A 19,843-nucleotide genomic window follows, 5' to 3' on the forward strand; every position below is an offset into this window, starting at 1 on the left:
ACACATTTCAGGGCTAGATGGGGTAGTGGCTGCATCACATTGTACACGTACTTGATGCTACTGAATTGTTCGTGTTAAAATGGTTGATTTTACATTATGTGAATTTTGCGTCAATTTAAAAAAACACAATGTCAGGTAACAAAGGGAAATCCCACAGGGAGAGAAATGTGGAAGGCCCATGTCAATTGTTCAAATATTTAAATATCATTTATTCATGTAATTATTTCCTAAGCATTAGGACAAAGTGTCAAAGCATTACCAGATGGCTGTTACTGACAGCTGCATAGCAGGCAAAAATGTCCTTTGTTCATTTCACTCAATCTTTTCTGTTGAGCATGAAATATACTTATGCACATATAAAGCAATTATATATATATATTTGTATCTAGATATATATAGAGATAGTCTTGCTCTGTCACCCAGGCTGGAGTGCAATGGCACAATCATGGCCCACCACAGCCTCCACCTCCCAGGCTCAGGTGATCCTCCCATCTCAGCCTCCTGAGACTATAGGTGTGGCTAATTTTTTATTTTTTATGTAGAGACAGGGTTTTGCCATGTTGGCCAGGCTGGTCTTGAACTCCTGGGTTCAAACGAGTATGACCACCTCAGCCTCCCAAAGTGCTAGAATTACAGGCATGAGCCACCATGCCCAGCCAGATACATCTTTTGAATGTACTTTACCTTTTCCAAATTAAGAATTCAAAATTTATTGAGGAGTCAGAAATGAGTCCCCACCATAAGAGAACTCCAAGTCAGTCTGATAATATGGGAAATGAAATTGCAAACTTTCTAATTACACAGATCCCTAGAACAGCACATCCTTGGTGGGGACCAGGGGCTCCTCTATTGGGTTTCTGTCTTTCATTCAATGTAATATTGTTCCGTTTAGCTATTAACGATCAGCTACGAACAAAGAGTGAAGAACACCGACAGTCACAATAAAGAACTCAGCATCCTGGATGACAGGCTGTCGAGGAGATATCTGATGATGTTTCACGATTCCAAAACAGAAAAAAAAAAAAAAAAAACCCTTTTAGAGACCTAACAATTTTTGTCTGGATCTAAACACAGAAGAACGATTACCTGATCTAAGATTGTTTTCTTTTTCTTTGAGTCAGTGACTGAAGACAGCTGCATTTCGCCCATTTTCTTCATCTTTTCATCCATGTCAATCTTCTGCTCCAGTTTTTTGATCTCTGATTTCAGGAGTCGGAGCGTGTCTTCCTTGTGGTGGTGTCTTGCGACCGCAGTGGCGCAAGCAGAGTGGATGGCGGTGATCCAGTTTTCAAGCTCCGTCTGGCTAGTGGTCTGTACCAGGAAGAAGGGGCAGGAAGAAAAAGGCACCTCTTAGGAACTTAAGAAAAATGAACTGGAGCATTTCCAGAGAAGCAATGCCTGGCAGTCGAGGTGACAGGTCTAGACACCCATGGATAAGGCTAACCTGACCTCCTCTTCCTTCAGGAAATTAGTAACAAAAAGTGAGTCTCAGGTCAGATGCCCACTCTCCCCTCCCCTTCAAGGGCTGTCCTGAATGAAGCCACCATGTCTGCTCACTCAGTGTACTTACTGAACTCACGTGTGAAAGTGACACGCCTAACACAGACAACTTGGTGTCTACTCACGAGGGTGCCTGTGAAGCAAAGGTCGGTTTCCAGATAAGTCTGGTCAGTTACAGGGCATGAGTGGGACTGAGGGACATCACCAACATAGGAAGCTACAACAGCCCTGCCCTCGTGAACCACTGCAACCCAGATCCAAAGGTCCTATCCTGGTGCTAATCAGCAAGACAGAACTAGGGTTGGGGAAGCGATCAGGTAGCCAGAAGAAATACTGTCTTTGGGGACTCCATGGGAGCCTCTAAGAATTGCAGCTGCCCAACAACACTCCACGTGCTAAAAGTGGCCTATTTGAGATGGGCATTAAGAAAATGGTGAGCAACATCCATCAATGGTGACCTAAGTGGGACTGGCGTGACTCGGTGTTCTGAAAGGCAAGTCAGAATAGTTTTCAAGAGACAGCACATGTGTGATAACTCACTATTAATGATTCTTTAGGAATTCAATCGAGTTTTTACAAGTGAGGAGATATTGGACCTTTCCAGGTATTCTCTTAAGTCCAGAGAGGTAAAACAAATGCTCAGAAGTTAACCCATCTCAAGAAATAGTCTATTCAGCCACAACAATAATAAAGGAGCTACTAACATCATTTTTCATGCACAAAAACACTTCATTGTTTTTTCCTTTGAAGCACCTTCTTAGTTTTCTGACTCATTTGAGTGATGGCTTATAAACAAAATTCTGGGTTTTTGTTGTTGGTGGTTTTATTTATTTATTTATTTATTTTTGGAGACAGGGTCTTGCTCTGTTGCCCAGGCTGGAGTGCAGTGGAGCGATCCTGGCTTACTACAGCCTCTACTTCCCAGGTTCAAGCAATTCTCCTGCAGCCTCCCGAGCAGCTGGGACTACAGGCATGTGCCACCACACCTGGCTAGGTTTTATATTTTTAGTAGAGATGGCGTTTCATCATGTTGCCTAGGCTGGTCTCGAACTCCTGACCTAAGTGATCCGCCTGCCTCGGCCTCCCAAAGTGCTGGGATTACAGATGTGAGCCACCATGCCCAGCCACTTGTAAACAATATTTTATTAACAGGACCCCACCAGCACATGACTCTATGCTGGCTGGCAGCTGGAACTTAAGAGAGTACTTTATCTTTATTACTTCTGAATCGGATCAGTTTTGTATTCCACATAAGAAACAGCATCAAATATTAAAAATGGTGTCAACCAACAAAGTCACCTCCCACTGGGCAAACCTAACTGGTCCAGCAGTTGTTATGTGGATAACAAATATTTTGCCTGTGGATAAAGAAGATTTCAATATGCTAGACAATCCAAGAAGAAAGAGCAAATGGAATCACTTTGTAAAGACTGAGTGGGAGGAGGAGAGGCGATAAAGACATTGGAAGCCACAGGTGAGGACTTGTAGATTGAGAAATTTAGGGGGAAAAAAATGCATGTCTATTTATGAGATTAAATTTGCTTCACTTTATGTTATAGTTATCTCGTCTTTGCAGGTCATTATCTTATAGTTTGTCCTTACGTATGACCTTGAAGTTCCACCAGAAAAAGAGAGGCCCTCCTACATCTAATGAAAGCACCAAGCTTTTTCCTGCTGGTGTTCTGTACAAAGCGTGATCACTGGTTCTCTCAGTGTCTCACAATAAATGGGTATCTCGTTAGGTGGGGTTATTCCCCCCGCACTTTTTTTTTTTTTTTTTGAGATGGAGTCTCGCTCTGTCACCAGGCTGGAGTGCAGTGGTGCAATCTCGACTCATTGCAACCTCCGCCTTCCGGGTTCAAGCAATTCTCCTGCCTCAGTCTCCCGAGTAGCTGGGATTACAGGCGTGCGCCACCACGCCCAGCTAATTTTTGTATTTTTTTTAGTAGAGACGGGGTTTCACCATGTTGGCCAGGATGGTCTCAATCTCTTGACCTCGTGATCTGCCTGCCTCAGCCTCCCTAAGTGCTGGGATTACAGGTGTGAGCCACCATGCCCAGCCTCGTTTTGATTTTTAATTAGGAAAGGAGCCAGCTCAGATGGAAAAATAATCTGGTAAGTATTTTTCCTTAAAAAAAAAAAAAAAATTTCAAGATGAAAATACCCAGTGTTGGCAAACATACAGAGTAACCAGAACTCCTATGCACTGCTGGCTGCTGGCTGGAAAGTAAACTTGTACAACTGCTTTAGAAAGCTGTTGGATATTACTTACTAAAGTTGAATATACATACACCATGTGACCCAGAAAATGCACTCTGGGTACATACTCAAGAGAAATACATTCATATGCACACAAAAATATATACACCAGAACATGCACAGCAGCATATCATGGGTGAAACTGGGCACCATCCAGATGCAACCAATAGGCGAATGGATGAATATGTGGGATAATCACACAATGAAATACTATACAGCAAGAATGGAGGAACTATATAGACTAACACATAAATCTTGCACACATCATTTTGGGGAAGGAATCAGATGCACTGCAGTATATATACTGTAGGATTCTATTTATATGAAGTACTGTATTAGTCCATTCTCATGCTGCTAACAAAGACATATCCAAGACTGGGTAATTCATAAAAGAAAGAAGTTTAATTGACTAACAGTTCAGCATGGCTGAGGAGGCCTCAGGAAACTTACAATCATGGCGAAGGGGAAGCAAACAAATCCTTCTTCTCATGGTGGCAGCGAGGAGAAGTACAGAACGAAGCAGTGGGGAAAGCCCCTTATAAAACCATCAGATCTAGTGAGAACTCACTCACTATCACGAGAACAGTATGGAGGTAACTGCCCTCATGATTCAATTACTTCCCAATGGCTCCCTCCCACGACAAGTGGGGATTACAGGAACTACAATTCAAGACGAGATTTGGGTGGGGGAGGACACAGCCAAACCATATCAAGTACCAACACAGATAAACCAATATATACTATTAGAAGTCAAGAGGGCAGGTTTTTTTGGTGGGATGAGATGCAATGGGTAGAATCTGGTAAGAAGCACAAGAGAGGTTTCTGGGGTGCTGGCCACCTTCTGTTTCTTCATCTGGGTGCTGCTTACATGGGTGTACGACGGGTGTGTTCAGTTTGTTAAACACCATCAAAATGTGCCTTTTCTGTGTATATGTTAAACTATCATAGAAAGTTTCAAAGAACATCCTTCCAAGGTATATTATCCTAATAGTTGAGTATAATTTTTCTATAACTATGCTAAAAATATGATACTTCATATTTTTAGTTTTCATTAAATACTGTCCTTAGAAAACTACAAAGGAAGTTCCAAGAAGCTTCACCCTTCTCCACCCTGTCCTCCCAAGTGCCTGGTAGTACCTGATAAAAAGCTGGTTCCTTGACCCGAAACTTGCTTTCCATTTTGTTTGTGTGGCTCAGTGGAAATGAGGAGCTTTTAGATTTTAGTGGAGTCCATGTCTTCACGCCTTTTTTTTCCTTTGAGACGGAGTCTCTCTGTCGCCCAGGCTGGAGCACAGTAGCAGCACAATCTCGGCTCACTGCAACCTCCGCCTCCCGAGTTCAAGAGATTCTCCTGCCTCAGCCTCCTGAGGAGTTGGGATTACAGGCGTCCGCCACCACGCCCAGCTAATTTTTGTACTTTTAGTAGAGATGGGGTTTCTCCATGTTGGCCAGGCTGGTCTCGAACTCCTGACCTCAGGCGATCTACCAGCTTCGGCCTCCCAAAGTGCTGGGATTACAGGCGTGAGCCACCATGTCTGGCCATCTTCACCCATTTTTAAAGGATAATATGGGGGCATCCAGATGCAATCCCCTGCAGAGGTGCACGAAGCACTAAGGAGAGGCTATGGTTCCTGCACCAACGCCTGGCAGGTGGAAGCTCAGGGGCAGTCCACGTCCATCTCTTCAAGGCAAACCTCGCTCATCTCTGCCTCAGTTAGAACCTCCCAGCCCCTACCCTCACCCCCTAACTCATGGAGTAAGAAAATGAAATACCTACAACCCTGACATAATACCTGAGCAACGGATACAAACATCTGAAATTTCTGACAGCAAGCTTGGTTGAATATATGTTATGAACTTAAGAATTTAAATAAAAATATGTATCCAGAAGGGACTCAGATGACCATTTTTCACAGATGGAGGGAAAAAAAGCCCAGAAAAAGTAGGAAGAACACAGTCATTTATTATAAATCCCAATCTCCACCAACCCTGTTCTTAAAAAAAAAATGCTTTGGTTCTGTTTTTTTCTTGTTTAATATAACACACTGATCCTGACCCCCAGCTCTTGTTAATTACTCTGTAAGCCAGGCTGCAGCGTCATGAGCATTACCCATTCAATTACTATTATTATTATTATTATTTTTTTTAAGATGGAGTCTGGCTTGTTGCCCAGGCTGGAGTGCAGTGGTGTGATCTCAGCTCACTGCAAGCTCCGCCTCCCGGGTTCACGCCATTCTCCTGCCTCAGCCTCCCTAGTACCTGGGACTACAAGCACCCGCCACCACGCTTGGCTAATTTTTGTATTTTTAGTAGAGACAGGGTTTTACCATGTTAGCCAGGATGGTCTCGATCTCCTGACCTCATGATCTGCCTGCCTCAGCCTCCCAAAGTGCTGGGATTACAGGCGTGAGCCACCGTACCCAGCCATTATTATTATTATTATTATTATTATTATTATTATTTTAGACAGAATCTCACTCTGTCACTCAGGCTAGTGTGCCTGGGCACAATCTCAGCTCATTGCAACCTCTGCCTCCTAGGTTCACGTGGTCCTCCTGCCTCAGCCTCCCTATTCCCTAGCTGGGACTACAGGCTACTAAGGAACCACACACCCAGCTAACTTTTGTATTTTTAGTAGAGAGGGGTTTCACCATATTGGCCAGGGTGGTCCTAAACTCCTGACCTCAGGTGATCACCCTGCCTCGGCCTCCCAAAGTGCTGGGATTATAGGCATGACCATTCAATATTTTGAGCTCTTCTCATTCTGGGAATATGGGAGAATAGAACTTTCTGACCCCCTCTGAAGCCAGGCATGGCCATGGCACTTGGCTTTTGCCAGTAAAATGTCAGTAGAAGTGACATCACTACTCAACAAAAGCCTGATTCGCTTTTGCCCCTTTCCACAGTCACGGAAGCATTGTGTCAAGATACAGCTCCTATCTGCCTGGATCCAAAAGAGTCTAGGATGAGTACGGCTGTGGAGCCAGCCTCGATCATGCCAGGAAGGAGAAAGCATGTTAAAGCACTGAGATTTAAGTGCTCCTTACTTCAGCATAATTCTACCCATCCTGACTGATCTCCCAGCAAAGTAAGAATTCCACTGCAAAACAGGGGATGTCTCAAAAATAAAGGAGTCTGTGTAGTCCACGTGGAAGCCCAAGAAAGACCACAATCTGGTATGTTCTGTGGAACAACAGCCTTTTGCTCTCCTTATTTAATGAAAGTGGGTCTTCTTCCTCCCCCTGTGCGGACCCCAGCCAAATTCAGCCAATAGCAACACACTCCACTCTGACGTCAGAGAGTTTGTCTTCCACCTTTGTCTTCCACTTAAGAAGTGAAAATGAAGGAAGCTGACCAAAGTTAAACACCCTTTGAATGGTACATATTTAATTTTGGCAAAGCAGCTATCCTGGAACTTACAAAGACAGACAGTGGTTGCTAGGGGCCGGAGTGAGAGGGATATGGAATGTGGTTAAGTAATGGGGACCGCGCTTAAGCTTTGCATGATGAAAAAGAGTTATGGGCTGGGCAGAATGGTTCATGCCTGTAATCCCAGCACTTTGGGAGGCCAAGGCGGGCAAATCACTTGAGGCCAGGAGTTGGAGACCAGCCTGAGCATGGTGAAACCCCATCTCTACGAACAATACAAAATTAGCTGGGCATGGTGGCACATGCCTGTAGTCCTAGCTACTCGGGAGGCTGAGGCACAAGAATCGCTTAAACCTGGAAGGTGGAGGTTGCACTGAGCCGAGATCATGCCACTGCACTCCAGCCTGGGTGACAGAGCGAGACTCCATCTCAAAAAAAAAAAAAAAAGTTCTGGCGATTAATAATGGTGACAGTTGCACAACAGTGTGGATGTACTTAACGCCACTCAACTGTCCACTTAAAAATGGCTAGATGGTAAATTTTATATGTGGTGTACCACAATTTAAAAGAAAAAATAATTATAAAATAAAAAGAGCCCCCAAACCTAGAGAAACATATATAGAAATGTGTGATGACAGCTGTATGAAAAATTTAGCCATCAGCCCTTTTCACTATTAAGTATGCCTCAGTTCTCCCAAACTTTTTTAAAACCTGTCAATGGCTGAAGGCAGTTCCATTAGAGAGAACTTTTGCTCCCACTGTCCTGTCTAAATAAAATGACAGCCTCTACCATTCTCTATCTTTAAACCAAATCAATTTCTCAGAAGGATAACTGAATAAATTAGCTTTTCTGCAAACTTTGTCCTTTTGCAGTGGCACGCAGGGAGCTATGTGTCCACAAGAGAGGAGACGAACTCTCCATTGACTGCTTTCAACAGCTAGTTGGGTGGAGAAAAGTCTTGCAACATTTCTTGACCATTCATTGGCTTAACACCTCAACTGCTCACGACTCCTGACCTGACACAATGTTGTTCCTCAAGGTCTCTCCAGGATATAAATTCTGACATGCTAGAAAAAGCCGTTTGAAGCCACTAACCTTGCCTCCCCTTCTTGAACCAGGCAAGGTTAGTTAGGGACATCAGATTCATGAAGGGTCCCTTCGTCAGAATACAGAGGTCAAAAAGGCAGGACGGAGAGGCCACCCAATGGTACCCTCTCAACTTGCTAACCACAAATCACCTTCCATTAAACAAACAGCAGCAAACAGGTAAAGAGAGAGTGAATGTTGTGATTCTTCCTTTGCCTTCTGGGGATGCTATAAATACTGTATACAGTTCAGTGAAAGGAATAAGCAAAGTTCTTGCCAACAGACAAATATAATCAGCAAAAAATGCATTTTGCATAACAGCCCCTTTGAGTGCAGAGATAAGATGAAGCTCAGGGCTTCATTATGTATTTAAATAGATCCAGCTTCAATTATCCAACGGCATGGAGGACACTTGGTGATTTCAGATAATCAATGGTTTACATAAGTGGCAGGAAAAGGGAAATTCATTTTAAACACAAGAAATACTAGGGAATGTATGCCAAATCTAGGAAATTAAAATTTTGGATAATCCAAGTTTATAGAAGCACAAGAATAATTGCAAAGTAGGTCAAACATTTTCATTTTAAAAGAAAAAAAAAGAAAGTTACCATTTTTTAAGAGGCTAGATTATTCCGGAATAAAGTTCCACTGTGAATTCTTAAAAGGCTTTTTTCGTATTGATTCTACACTCATCATATTTTGTTTACATGAGACTTATTTAAGCTATTATTTTTAATATCTGTAAAGAGAACTTAAGGCCAGGCACGGTGGCTCACGCCTGTAATCCCAGCACTTTGGGAGGCTGAGGTGGGATCACTTGAGATCAGGAGTTCAAGACCAGCCTGGCAACATGGTGAAACTCCATCTCTACTAAAAATATAAAAATTAGCCAGGTGTGGTGGTGCATGCCTGTAATCTAAGCTACTTGGGAGGCTGAGGCAGGAGAATTGCTTGAACCTGGGAGGCAGCGGATGCAGTGAGCCAAGATGGTGCCACTGCACTCCAGCCTGGGCGACAAGAGCAAGACTCCGTCTCAAAACAACAACAACAACAACTTTAAATTTGAGGTTCCCCTCCCGCACTGAAAATAGTGATATAATGGATCCTTCTCACCCTCACCCACACCAGGTTCATTCTCTGGAGAAGACTCCAGGAAGACAGACACAAGGGAAACGGGCTGTGTGTCGCAAAGAGGCAAACAGATGGCAGCCTGCCTGATGGAGGGCAGTGGCAGGATTCATCTCTGGCAAAGCTCAGTCACCTCCAAGAAAAGACTCACAAATATGGTCAACTGGAGTCTCTCCACAAGGCCACTTACTATCTGTCCATGCTATGAAAGGCCCCAGTACTTCTAATGTGCACAGATGATATAAGCAGCTTTTTCGTATCTCACATGTAAATATGACCAAACAGTCAAGGATCACTAGACATTTGCTGAAAGCCCCCAGGATGAAAGGCAGAGACTAAAGCACACAGGAGAAACTGTACTAGGAGAAAGGAGAAGCCATGCCTGAAACAGAGAAAGGTTCCCTAAAATCTACACAACCTTTGGAGATGCAAGAGAATCTAAAGCTATAAACAAGTGAAGGAAAAGTACAGTTTACAATAAAAAGGAAGAATGAGATTGAAAAGAGAGTGGGAGAGGGGAAGGGAGGGAGGAGGTGGGGAAGGAAGTAAGGAAGGGAGGGAGGGAAGAAGGGAAGGAGGGAAGGAGGGAGAGAAAGCTTCTTTTAGGAATTAAAAAAAAATAACCAAAATTAAAATGTCAATAGAAGGAAATCACTGTGAAGGATCAGAACACCAGCAAGGTGCAGTGGCTTACACTTGTAATCCCAGCACTTCGGGAGGCCAAGGCAGCTGGATCACTTGACCCCAGGAGTTCAAGACCAGCCTGGGCAACATGGCAAAACCCCATCTCTACATGAAACACAAAATTTAGCCAAGCATGGTGGTGTGTACCTGTCATCCCAGCTATTTGAGAGGCTGAGGTGGGAGAACCTGGGAGGCTGAGGCTGCAATCAGCCATGATTATACCACTGTACTCCAGCCTGGGCAACAGAGTAAGACCCTGTCTCCAAAAAAAAACCAAAGAAAAGAAATTGTGCTTGCTTCGGCAGCGTATACACTAAACAAGGATCAGAATACCAGTGATAAGGAAATGATGTTAAATGATTCAAAGAGAAAAAATAAATAAAACACACACATGCTAATCAGAAATGAGAACATTATCAGAAAATAATTAAACCAAGGGGAAATGATCTCCAAGCCAAAATTCCAAATTACTCAAATATTATGCAAGTAAAAGGTAGAATGAAGACATTTAAAAATATGCAGGATTTTACAGGAAGTTACTACAGGTTATTTTCATGAAAAAGAAGCAGCTGGTAATTCTAGGGAGGCTGTTGTACATGAGGCCCGTAGAGCAGCCATATGTGAGCAGGACAATGTGCCAGGGAGGGCAGGCTTCAAAGGAAAACATCACTGATGAAACAGCTAACATGCTGGAGATTTAGAAAATATCACTGCCACATAACCAGGAAAATAAGCAATATGGGCCTTCCCCCCCACAAAAAAGAGGGCAGTTATTAACTACAGAAAAAAACAAACAAATAAGACATTGTTACAGAAAAGAAATAAGATCACAATACACTACTTGACTCTGCAGCCAATACTATTTATATAGTCATAACAATGTAATAACACTGACTAGTGCTTTAATCCTAAATGTTCATATACCTATATGGGAAGACGAGGAAAGAAGAATTTACAGCTAACACAGCTAAATGTTCATCTATCATAATAGAAAGTCAGTAGTACCTAAAATCCATTAGAAACAGCAGTATAAACATGTTAATGAGAAATGAGAGCAAATGCAAGAAAACAAAGAAACAAAAACATCAGCTAAAATAGTTTTGTATAGTTGCTTCTAGGGAATAAGCCTCATGAGGCGAAGAAGGCAAAAGGAGGAAAATAATTTCACTCTAAGCCTTTTAATGTTAGCTGAATTCTTTTAAACTATGATGATATTGATTTAGTACAAATTTAAACTAATGTAAAAAAAGGAAGAATACCATTAGTAACATAATTTGCATGATACATAACAGTATAGAAATTGTATAGGAAGATCCAGCTCAACCACAATTATACCTCTGCAGTGTGGGGAAACCTCTGAGGCACCCACAAGAAGGCATAAAATCCAACTGATTTCCAGCCTTGTATATTCATTTTGCACTTCAATATCCATATTCTCCATTAATAGTCTCCTTAGAGGTAGGCAAGTGGGGCCCCTGCCAGAGCTCTCCACCTCAGGAGGTCCCATAGTTGGGAGGGTTTTTCTTGAAATTTTCTAAGTCTCCCTCTGGCTCCTGGAAAGGGGAAGTTTCAGGAGGTTTCGCCCCTTCAGGGAGTTCTCTCACCCTGTACCAGCTATGCGGTCTCAAAAAGATGCCCAAAGCTCTTGAACTTGAGTCTGTGGCTAGTGAGTTGCACCCACCAGCCTGTGTGGTATTTCTTTCACCAGATTGCTTCAGTTTGGGCCACCAGAATGGTGCTGACAGTTGATCCAGGGTGAGCCAAATTCTTTATATAGATAAAGCCTCCTTAAAAAAAATATTTTCCTGGGGCTCCACATATCCTGGAGTTGGCCCTTCTCCACAACTAATCCATGCCAGAATCAAAGGTAAATATTTCTACAGTGGCTGGCTAGGAGCAGGGATATAATCTACGGTGTGGGGAAAACAGGACTTAACTACAGACTAAGTCAACACAGAAACCAACAAAGAGAACGAAGACCTCGCACTCAGCTTGTCATATCAGTGGATAATGTGAAGTTAAGAGGAATATAAACACCAGGGAAGATCAAATAAGGATCCCAGAGGATTTCAACAGTTTATTAAAAGGATAAAAGCTACAAGGATAACATGTCAAAGAGGTACATTTACGTTCTGAGTTGAGTTTTTGAAAAAAAAAATCTATTAAAATAAGATGGGGAAGGTCTTGTTGGGTAAGAATTGATTTTGAGGGTTTAAGATACCACGAGCTCAGTCTGGTCAACAGTTTGATGTGGCTTTTAATAAAAGGAATGGACTCTAGAGGAAACAAGGACAATAGGAACCTCACCGCAGGCTGCATGGGGCAGACCACATAGAGGCTCACACAGGATGCTGAGCTCCTGGGCACGCTTACGAGTAAGAACAGGGAGAATGGCTTGGAAACCTTATGCAGGGTAGCCCAAAGAGACATGGCAGGAGGTAAATGAAAGCTGTTTTTAAGTATCTAAAAGGTGATGAGTAAGGATAAGCAGAAGACTTACACAGGACTCGGGGGGTGAATACAGAAACAAAGAGAAATGGCAAGACTCACTAGAAAGAACATATTATCTCAACATGATGAAAAACTTTCTAGGACTTATGGCTGCCTAACAAAACCGATGGCTGAAAGCTGGGAGATCTCCAGGAATGGGAGATGCTGCCCAGAGAGTAGGGTCACCTGTTGGCCAGTGTCTTGCAGGGACCATATCCCCTTTGAGAGGGGCACTGGGTCAAGATGCCAAATCTCCACTAAAGTCTTTTCTACAAGTCCACTTGACACCTCCTTGTGAAAGATAATTTACAGCTTTTTCCCCAACCTGGCTGCCCTTGTCCAGGAAATGAGGCCATGACCTTCCTCAAGTCTGACACACATAGCCAGACATGGCTTCCAAGGTAGTTCTCTAGACCCTGATGAAACTCAAGACCTTAGCCTTTTCACAGTGAAGCCACACTTAATTTCTGTAAAGTTGCTTATTTAAGAGGAGCCCATGGAATGGTCTTTTTTTCTTTATTACTAAAATGGTAACTGTTAAGCGTTTGCTATCTATCAGACACCATCATCATCACACTTAATCTTCAACTCAACTTAATGGCATACGAGTCTCTTAATATGCATGTAATACCCTCACACAAGTGACTTTGTAAATGACGACAAAACTTTCTATGGAAGGAAAGGCAATCAATTCCTAGAGATAACATTTTCTATACCCCTTTAGATATATAACAGCATATGATTTTCTACTCTATTATCTTTCTTATTTGCCTGCTAGCTAAGTTCCCAAGGCGTTTAACAGACAAATTAATAACTAATATTAGGATATATTACCATAAAGGTGGGTGAGCTTTTTGGAAATGTATGTGACATCCTAAGGTGATGAATGAATGAAGGCCCAATAGGATGTTGTACTTTGTAGGTGGTAGGTACTGTCTCTGGCTTCAAGTTAAAGGAAAGAACTCAAATTAAAATAGTACAGACAGCTTAGCACTTCTTCCATATACCCGGCTCCAACATTCCTGCTCATTCCCACCCTCCACCGACCTCACACATAAAAATTCCTTTCCTACTTTTGTTGGTAACATGAATCTCCTTTCCATGGGTGACTCTGTGGGTATTTGAGTAACAGCGTCGAATCAGCAGCACACAGGCTCTGGAAGCTGTGTGCACTGAATTGAGCCCTGGGGCTGGAATAACCTACAAATTACTTCCATAATCATGGCTGATCGCCTGTGCTTTAGCCTCACCCCTACACACACAGGTTTCATTCTGATTTGGCTGCTCCAGAGTTACATGGATTTATAATAAGCAGAAGGCAGAGAATGTTTTCAAACATTCTCTTTGAAAGAGAGAATGTATGTGAAAACACAAAGATTTTCAAAAATAAGATCCTATGTTGTCACATACAAAAAAGTTTATTCCATGTGATCTATTGGGTATTTACATTCTACTAGCAATTTTACGGCCATGAAGGTCCTTTCAAAAGGAATTCACATCAGAAATGTGTAAGTGAAAAAGAAAACCTTCTGGTTCCACTTGAGGGTTAAAAACAAATTTTTAAGGGAGCCTTTCTGAAATCCATCGGATAATCATCTAACCTGTGTAGTGAGGCAAGGCAGGACCAAAATTAGGTTTCACTTTAGAAATATTTCCAATGAGTAGCTTAATTCTAGGATTGAGAAAAAGCTAGTCCCTTTTTACTGTAGCCAGTGACTCTTACCCTTGTTCTTCTTAGGGTCAATTGTGATAGGACAAATAGTATACTCAGACAATAAAAGGTTTGGAGAAACAGAGGCTTGTTTTGAGTTAAGTATGTGACTTTGGGTCCAATTACTAGCTTCTGTAAGCCTCGACTTCAACAAATGGGGTATACAACACGCATCAATGGGTTAAAATGTGGATACATAATCCAACTAACTACTGCTCTAAGAATTACATGTGACTCACATTAAGATGGTAGTATACAATAAGGGCTAAGTAAAACACAGCCACTGATCTCACAATAATGTTACTGTTGCTGTCAGATAGTTAGACATTTCCTCATTTGCAAGATTTCCAATTAACAAATAGAAACTATGCCAGATGCAGAAAAACAATTTTTTTTTTTTTTTTTAAGATAGGATCTTGCTCTGTCACCCAGGCTGGAGTGCAATGGTGCGACCACGGCTCACTGCAGCCTTGACCTCCTTGGAGCAAGTGATCTTCCCACCTCAGCCTCTCAACTAGCTGGGACTACAGGTACATGCCATCATGTCCAGCTAATTTTTTTCATTTTTATTTTTTGGTAGAGACAGGGTCTTTCCATGTTGTCCAGGCTGGTCACAACCTCCTGGGCTCAGTGATCTGCCTGCCTTGGTCCCATAAAGTGCTGACATTATAGGCACGAGCCATCATGCCCAGCCAAAACAATTATTTATAACATATATACAAGAAAATTTTCATAACGCTATAGCATGTAGATTTAAAAAACAAGATACTCAGGCCGGGCGCGGTGGCTCAAGCCTGTAATTCCAGCACTTTGGGAGGCCGAGGCGGGCGGATCACGAGGTCAGGAGATCGAGACCATCCTGGCTAACATGGTGAAACCCCGTCTCTACTAAAAAATACAAAAAAAAACTAGCCGGGCGAGGTGGCGGGCGCCTGTAGTCCCAGCTACTCGGGAGGCTGAGGCAGGAGAATGGCGTGAACCTGGGAGGCGGAGCTTGCAGTGAGCTGAGATCCGGCCACTGCACTCCAGCCCGGGCCACAGAGCGAGACTCCGTCTCAAAAAAAAAAAAAAAAAAAACAAGATACTCAAAGCATTACCCATTAAGAAAGGCTTGAGAAGTGACCATGGGTTATAATTAAATTTCACGGCAACAAATGGCACCCTTAAGAGAGTAAAAAGCAAGCCACAGAGTAGAAAAAGATACTTGCAATGAATATAATCAACACAGATGATATACAAAATATGCAAAGAACTGCCATAAATCATTAACAAAGAAACTCTGATGGAAAAAAAATGGACAAGAAAGTAAAATAAGCACTTCACAAAAGATGATATTGAAATGGTCACTAAGTGCATGAATATGGACCAATTTCACATTAATATCTTAAAAAGGATTTTTTAAAAATCTCAATATCAAGTTGGCAAAGATGAGGAATAACTAGAATTCTCCTTAGGCTGCTGATGAGAGTATAAATCACACTAATCATTTTGAAAACTGGCATATCCTGAATACGTGCCTAACCCATGACCCTGCATGCCACTCCTAGGTATATATGTTTGTCCAGCAGAAATGTGGACAAACATAATCTGAGAACAGGTACAAGAGTGCTCACAAAAACATTGCTTGTGATCCTTAACACCTGGGAACAACTCAGATGTACCTATGGAATGGCTGTTATATGTCCCAGTTGGCCTGGGGCTGTCGCCACTTATACCTGGTATGCTGGCATATCTGTTAATAGTGTCTACTGTCTAAAGTGTCCTAGTGAATGCCATCAACATCAATGGGGGTTGGGGTGGGGTAGGAGGGTTAAGAACCTCCAAAGAGCCATTCCTTCACAAAAGCAACAAGAACGGTGGTAAAAAATGGTCAAAATCAACTTTTTCACAATAAGTTCTGCAACAATCTGAGCTGCATTTATTAAAGACAAATGGCTGAACCTCAGTAAAAACAGCAAGTTTTGTGATATTTTAAATCGCTCTGTTTCCATCTTTGTCTCCTCATCTATACAATCACATGAAAACCAGCTATGTAGCACCACAAGAGGGAACGATCTTCCTCAAGTCTGACACATGGAACTAAACATGGCATTCCAAGGTAGATCTCTGTATCTTTCCCAAAACACCTTTCTCAGAGAACCATCACTAAGCAACCTGTCTAACAGGTCCCAGAAAAACCTCTTCACAGAGCTGTTGCTATTTGACCTGACTCAGACCTCATTCATGCAAACACTCTTCACTCCAGGGGGTGCTTGTGAAAAACAATTAACGACAATTGTTTAACACTGCAGTCGCCTGAAGCAGCGATAACAGTCCAGCAAATGAGAAGTTGACCAAGAAAATTGAGGAAAAGCTGGGGAATACAATTTCCACAAAAGGCTCTGAAAAGCTATGACACAGTCCTTGTAATCTGTAAGGTCACTGATATGGTTTGGCTGTGTCTCCACCCAAATCTCATCTTCAGTTGTAGCTCCCATAATTCCCACGTGTCGTGGAAGGGACCCAGTGGGAGGTAATTAAATCATGGGTGCAGGTCTTTCCATGCTGTTCTCGTGATAGTAAGTCTCATGAAATCTGATGGTTTTATAAAGGGAGTTCCCCTGCATACACTCTCTTGTCTGTTGCCATGTAAGAGGACTTTGCGCCGGGCGCGGTGGCTCACGCCTGTAATCCCAGCACTTTGGGAGGCCGAGACGGGCGGATCACGAGGTCAGGAGATCGAGACCATCCTGGCGAACACGGTGAAACCCCGTCTCTACTAAAAAATACAAAAAAACTAGCCGGGCGAGGTGGCAGGCGCCTGTAGTCCCAGCTACTCCGGAGGCTGAGGCAGGAGAATGGCGGGAACCCGGGAGGTGGAGCTTGCCGTGAGCTGAGATCCGGCCACTGCACTCCAGCCTGGGCGGCAGAGCGAGACTCCGTCTCAAAAAAAAAAAAAAAAAAAAAAAAGAGGACTTTGCTCCTCCTTTGCCTTCTGCCATGATTGTGAGGCCTCCCCAGCTATGTGGAACTGTGAGTCCATTAAGCCTCTTTTCCTTATAAATTACCCAGTCTCGGGTATGTCTTTATTAGCGGCGTGAGAATGGACTAATACAGTCACAAATACGTATAAGGCTGTCCACAAGCCCAGATAGTCCCAATAAGTTCCTAAGCTCACCGTATGACTTACTTTACAGCTCAGTGAAAGCAGAGATGAAGGCTAAGGCAGAGAGGAAAGTTAGTTGCCTGAGCATTGATGATGTGCAGGAACTTGGAAACTTCTGTTCTTAGGAAAGACTAGGAAACTTACTGCTTCTGTACATTCAAGGAAATCTCTCTCTAATAATTAGCTGACTACTAAACTAGCTGAGCAGAGACTTCAGTGGACACACATGACAAAGCCTAAATATTTTACAGGTTTCAGGAAAGTCACTAAACAAAGAAGCACTATCACCACCAATAATCAGCAACAATAGCAAATCCTGGAGGATGGGAGGTGGATCTGCTTTCAGAGTTGCCACATTTATATTATTTTAAACATACAATTTAAAACAAAAAAGTATGAGACATGCAAATAAACAGTAAACAACAATAAAGTATGGGCCAGGAATGGTGATTCATGCCTATCATCCCAGTGGGTTGGGAGACCAAAATAGGAGGACTTCTTGAGTCCAGGAGTTTGAGACCAGTCTGGGCAACATAGCAAGATTCTGTCTTTAAAAAATATTTTTAAAAAATTAGCCAGGTATGGTGGTGCATACCTGTAGTCCCAGCTACTTGAGAGACTGAGGTGGGAAGACTGCTTGAGTCCAGGAGTTCAAGGTTACAGTGAGCTATGATTGCACCACTGTACTCCAGCCTGGGTAATAGAGCAAGAGCCTATCTCTAAAACAATTAAATAAAGTATGGCCCATACACAGAAAAAGAAGTAGTCAATAGAAACTGTCTCAGAGAAGTCCCATGTTGAGTACTAGACAAAGATTTCAAGCAACTATTTTGAACATATTCAAAGAACTAAAATAAACCATGTCTAACGAAATAAAGTATGAGACTAATATCACATTAAATAGAGAATATCAATAAAGAAATGCAATTTTTGTTTGAAAGAATCAGGCCAGGCACAGTGGCTCATGCCTGTAATCCCAGCACTTTAGGAGGCTGAGGCGGGAAAATCACTTGAGGCCAGGAGTGTGAGACCACCCTGGGCAATAAAATGAGACCCCCATCTCTATAAAAAATAGAAAAAATGAGCTGAGTGTGGTGGTGCACGCCTGTAGCCCCAGCTATTCAGGAGACTGAGCTGGGAGGATTGCTCAGCCCAGGAGGCTGAGGCTGCAGTGAGCTGTGATCAGTACACCACCTACCCTACAGCTCGGTGAAAGCAGAGATGAAGGCTAAGGCAGAGATGAAAGCTAGCTGCCTGAGCATTGATGATATGCTTGAACTTGCAAACTTCTGTTCTTAGGAAAGACTAGGAAATTTATTGCTTCTGTACGTTTAAGGAAATCTCTCTAATAATTAGCTGACTACTCAACTAGCTGAGCGGAGACTTGGCAATTTATGAGACATGCAAATAAACAATAAACAACAATAAAGTGGGATGGGAGACCAAAATGGGAGGACTGCTTCTATTGACATTCTAGTAGTCAATAGAAACTGTCTCAGAAAAGTCAGATCCAAAATCAGCACACCACTGCACTGCAGCCTGGGGGACAGAACAAGACTCTATCTCAAAATAAAAAGAAAAAGGAAGAAAAAGAAAAAATGGCCAGGTGCAGTGGCTCACACCTGTAATCCCAGCACTTTGGGAGGCCAAGGCAGGTGGATCACCTGAGTTTGGGAGTTTGAGGCCAGCCTGACCAACACTGAGAAACCGCACCTCTACTAAAAAAAAAAAAAAAAAAAATACAAACAGCCGGGTTTGGTGGCGCATGCCTGTAATCCCAGCTACTTGGGAGGCTGAGGGAGGAGAATTGCTTGAACCTGGGAGGCAGAGGTTGTGGTGAGCTGAGATTGTGCCATTGCACTGGGCAACAAAAGCAAAACTCTGTCTCAAAAAAATATATATATGTATTTATATATATATATATTTTATATATTACATATATAATATACATTGTATATTGTGTATTATATAATATATAGTATATTATGTGCATTATACATATGTAGTATATTATATAATATATAGTATATATTATATATACTATATATAATATGTGTATATATATAAATAACGAGAAGAGCTCAACAACAGATTTGAGTTGGAAGAAAAAAGAACCAGTGAACTTATGACAGATCAAGTGAGATTAAGGAATAGAATGAAAAAAAAAATGCACAGAGTCTCAGAGGCTTGTGGGGACTTCATCAAGCATACTAATGTAAACAGAACATGAGTCACCAAAGGAGTGGAGCAAGATAAATGAGCAGGAAGATTATTTGAAGAAATAATAGCTAAAAACTTTCCAAATGTGATTTAAATACACAAACACATACACATAAATCTACAGATCCAAAAGACACTATCCCATAAATATATACACATTTTATTTTGTGGCCACTAGTACTCACAATTTTTAAAATTTAAAAAATATTAGGCCGGGCGCGGTGGCTCAAGCCTGTAATCCCAGCACTTT

General features: G+C 42.3%; 1 protein-coding gene across 2 annotated transcripts in view; it reads right to left on the reverse strand.

Annotated features, from left to right (window-relative positions):
- Window positions 1-19,843, reverse strand: part of TIAM1 (TIAM Rac1 associated GEF 1) — a 446,951-nt gene that overhangs the window by 108,388 nt on the left and 318,720 nt on the right. For both annotated transcript variants that reach the window (XM_033232291.1, XM_033232292.1), the window contains one exon: window positions 1,087-1,311. In XM_033232291.1, coding sequence (XP_033088182.1) covers window positions 1,087-1,311 — 225 coding nt within the window. The remainder of the gene's footprint in view (window positions 1-1,086; window positions 1,312-19,843) is intronic.

This window comes from Trachypithecus francoisi, unplaced genomic scaffold (assembly GCF_009764315.1).
Source record: "Trachypithecus francoisi isolate TF-2019V2 unplaced genomic scaffold, Tfra_2.0 Lachesis_group14, whole genome shotgun sequence".
Taxonomy (NCBI): domain Eukaryota; kingdom Metazoa; phylum Chordata; class Mammalia; order Primates; family Cercopithecidae; genus Trachypithecus; species Trachypithecus francoisi.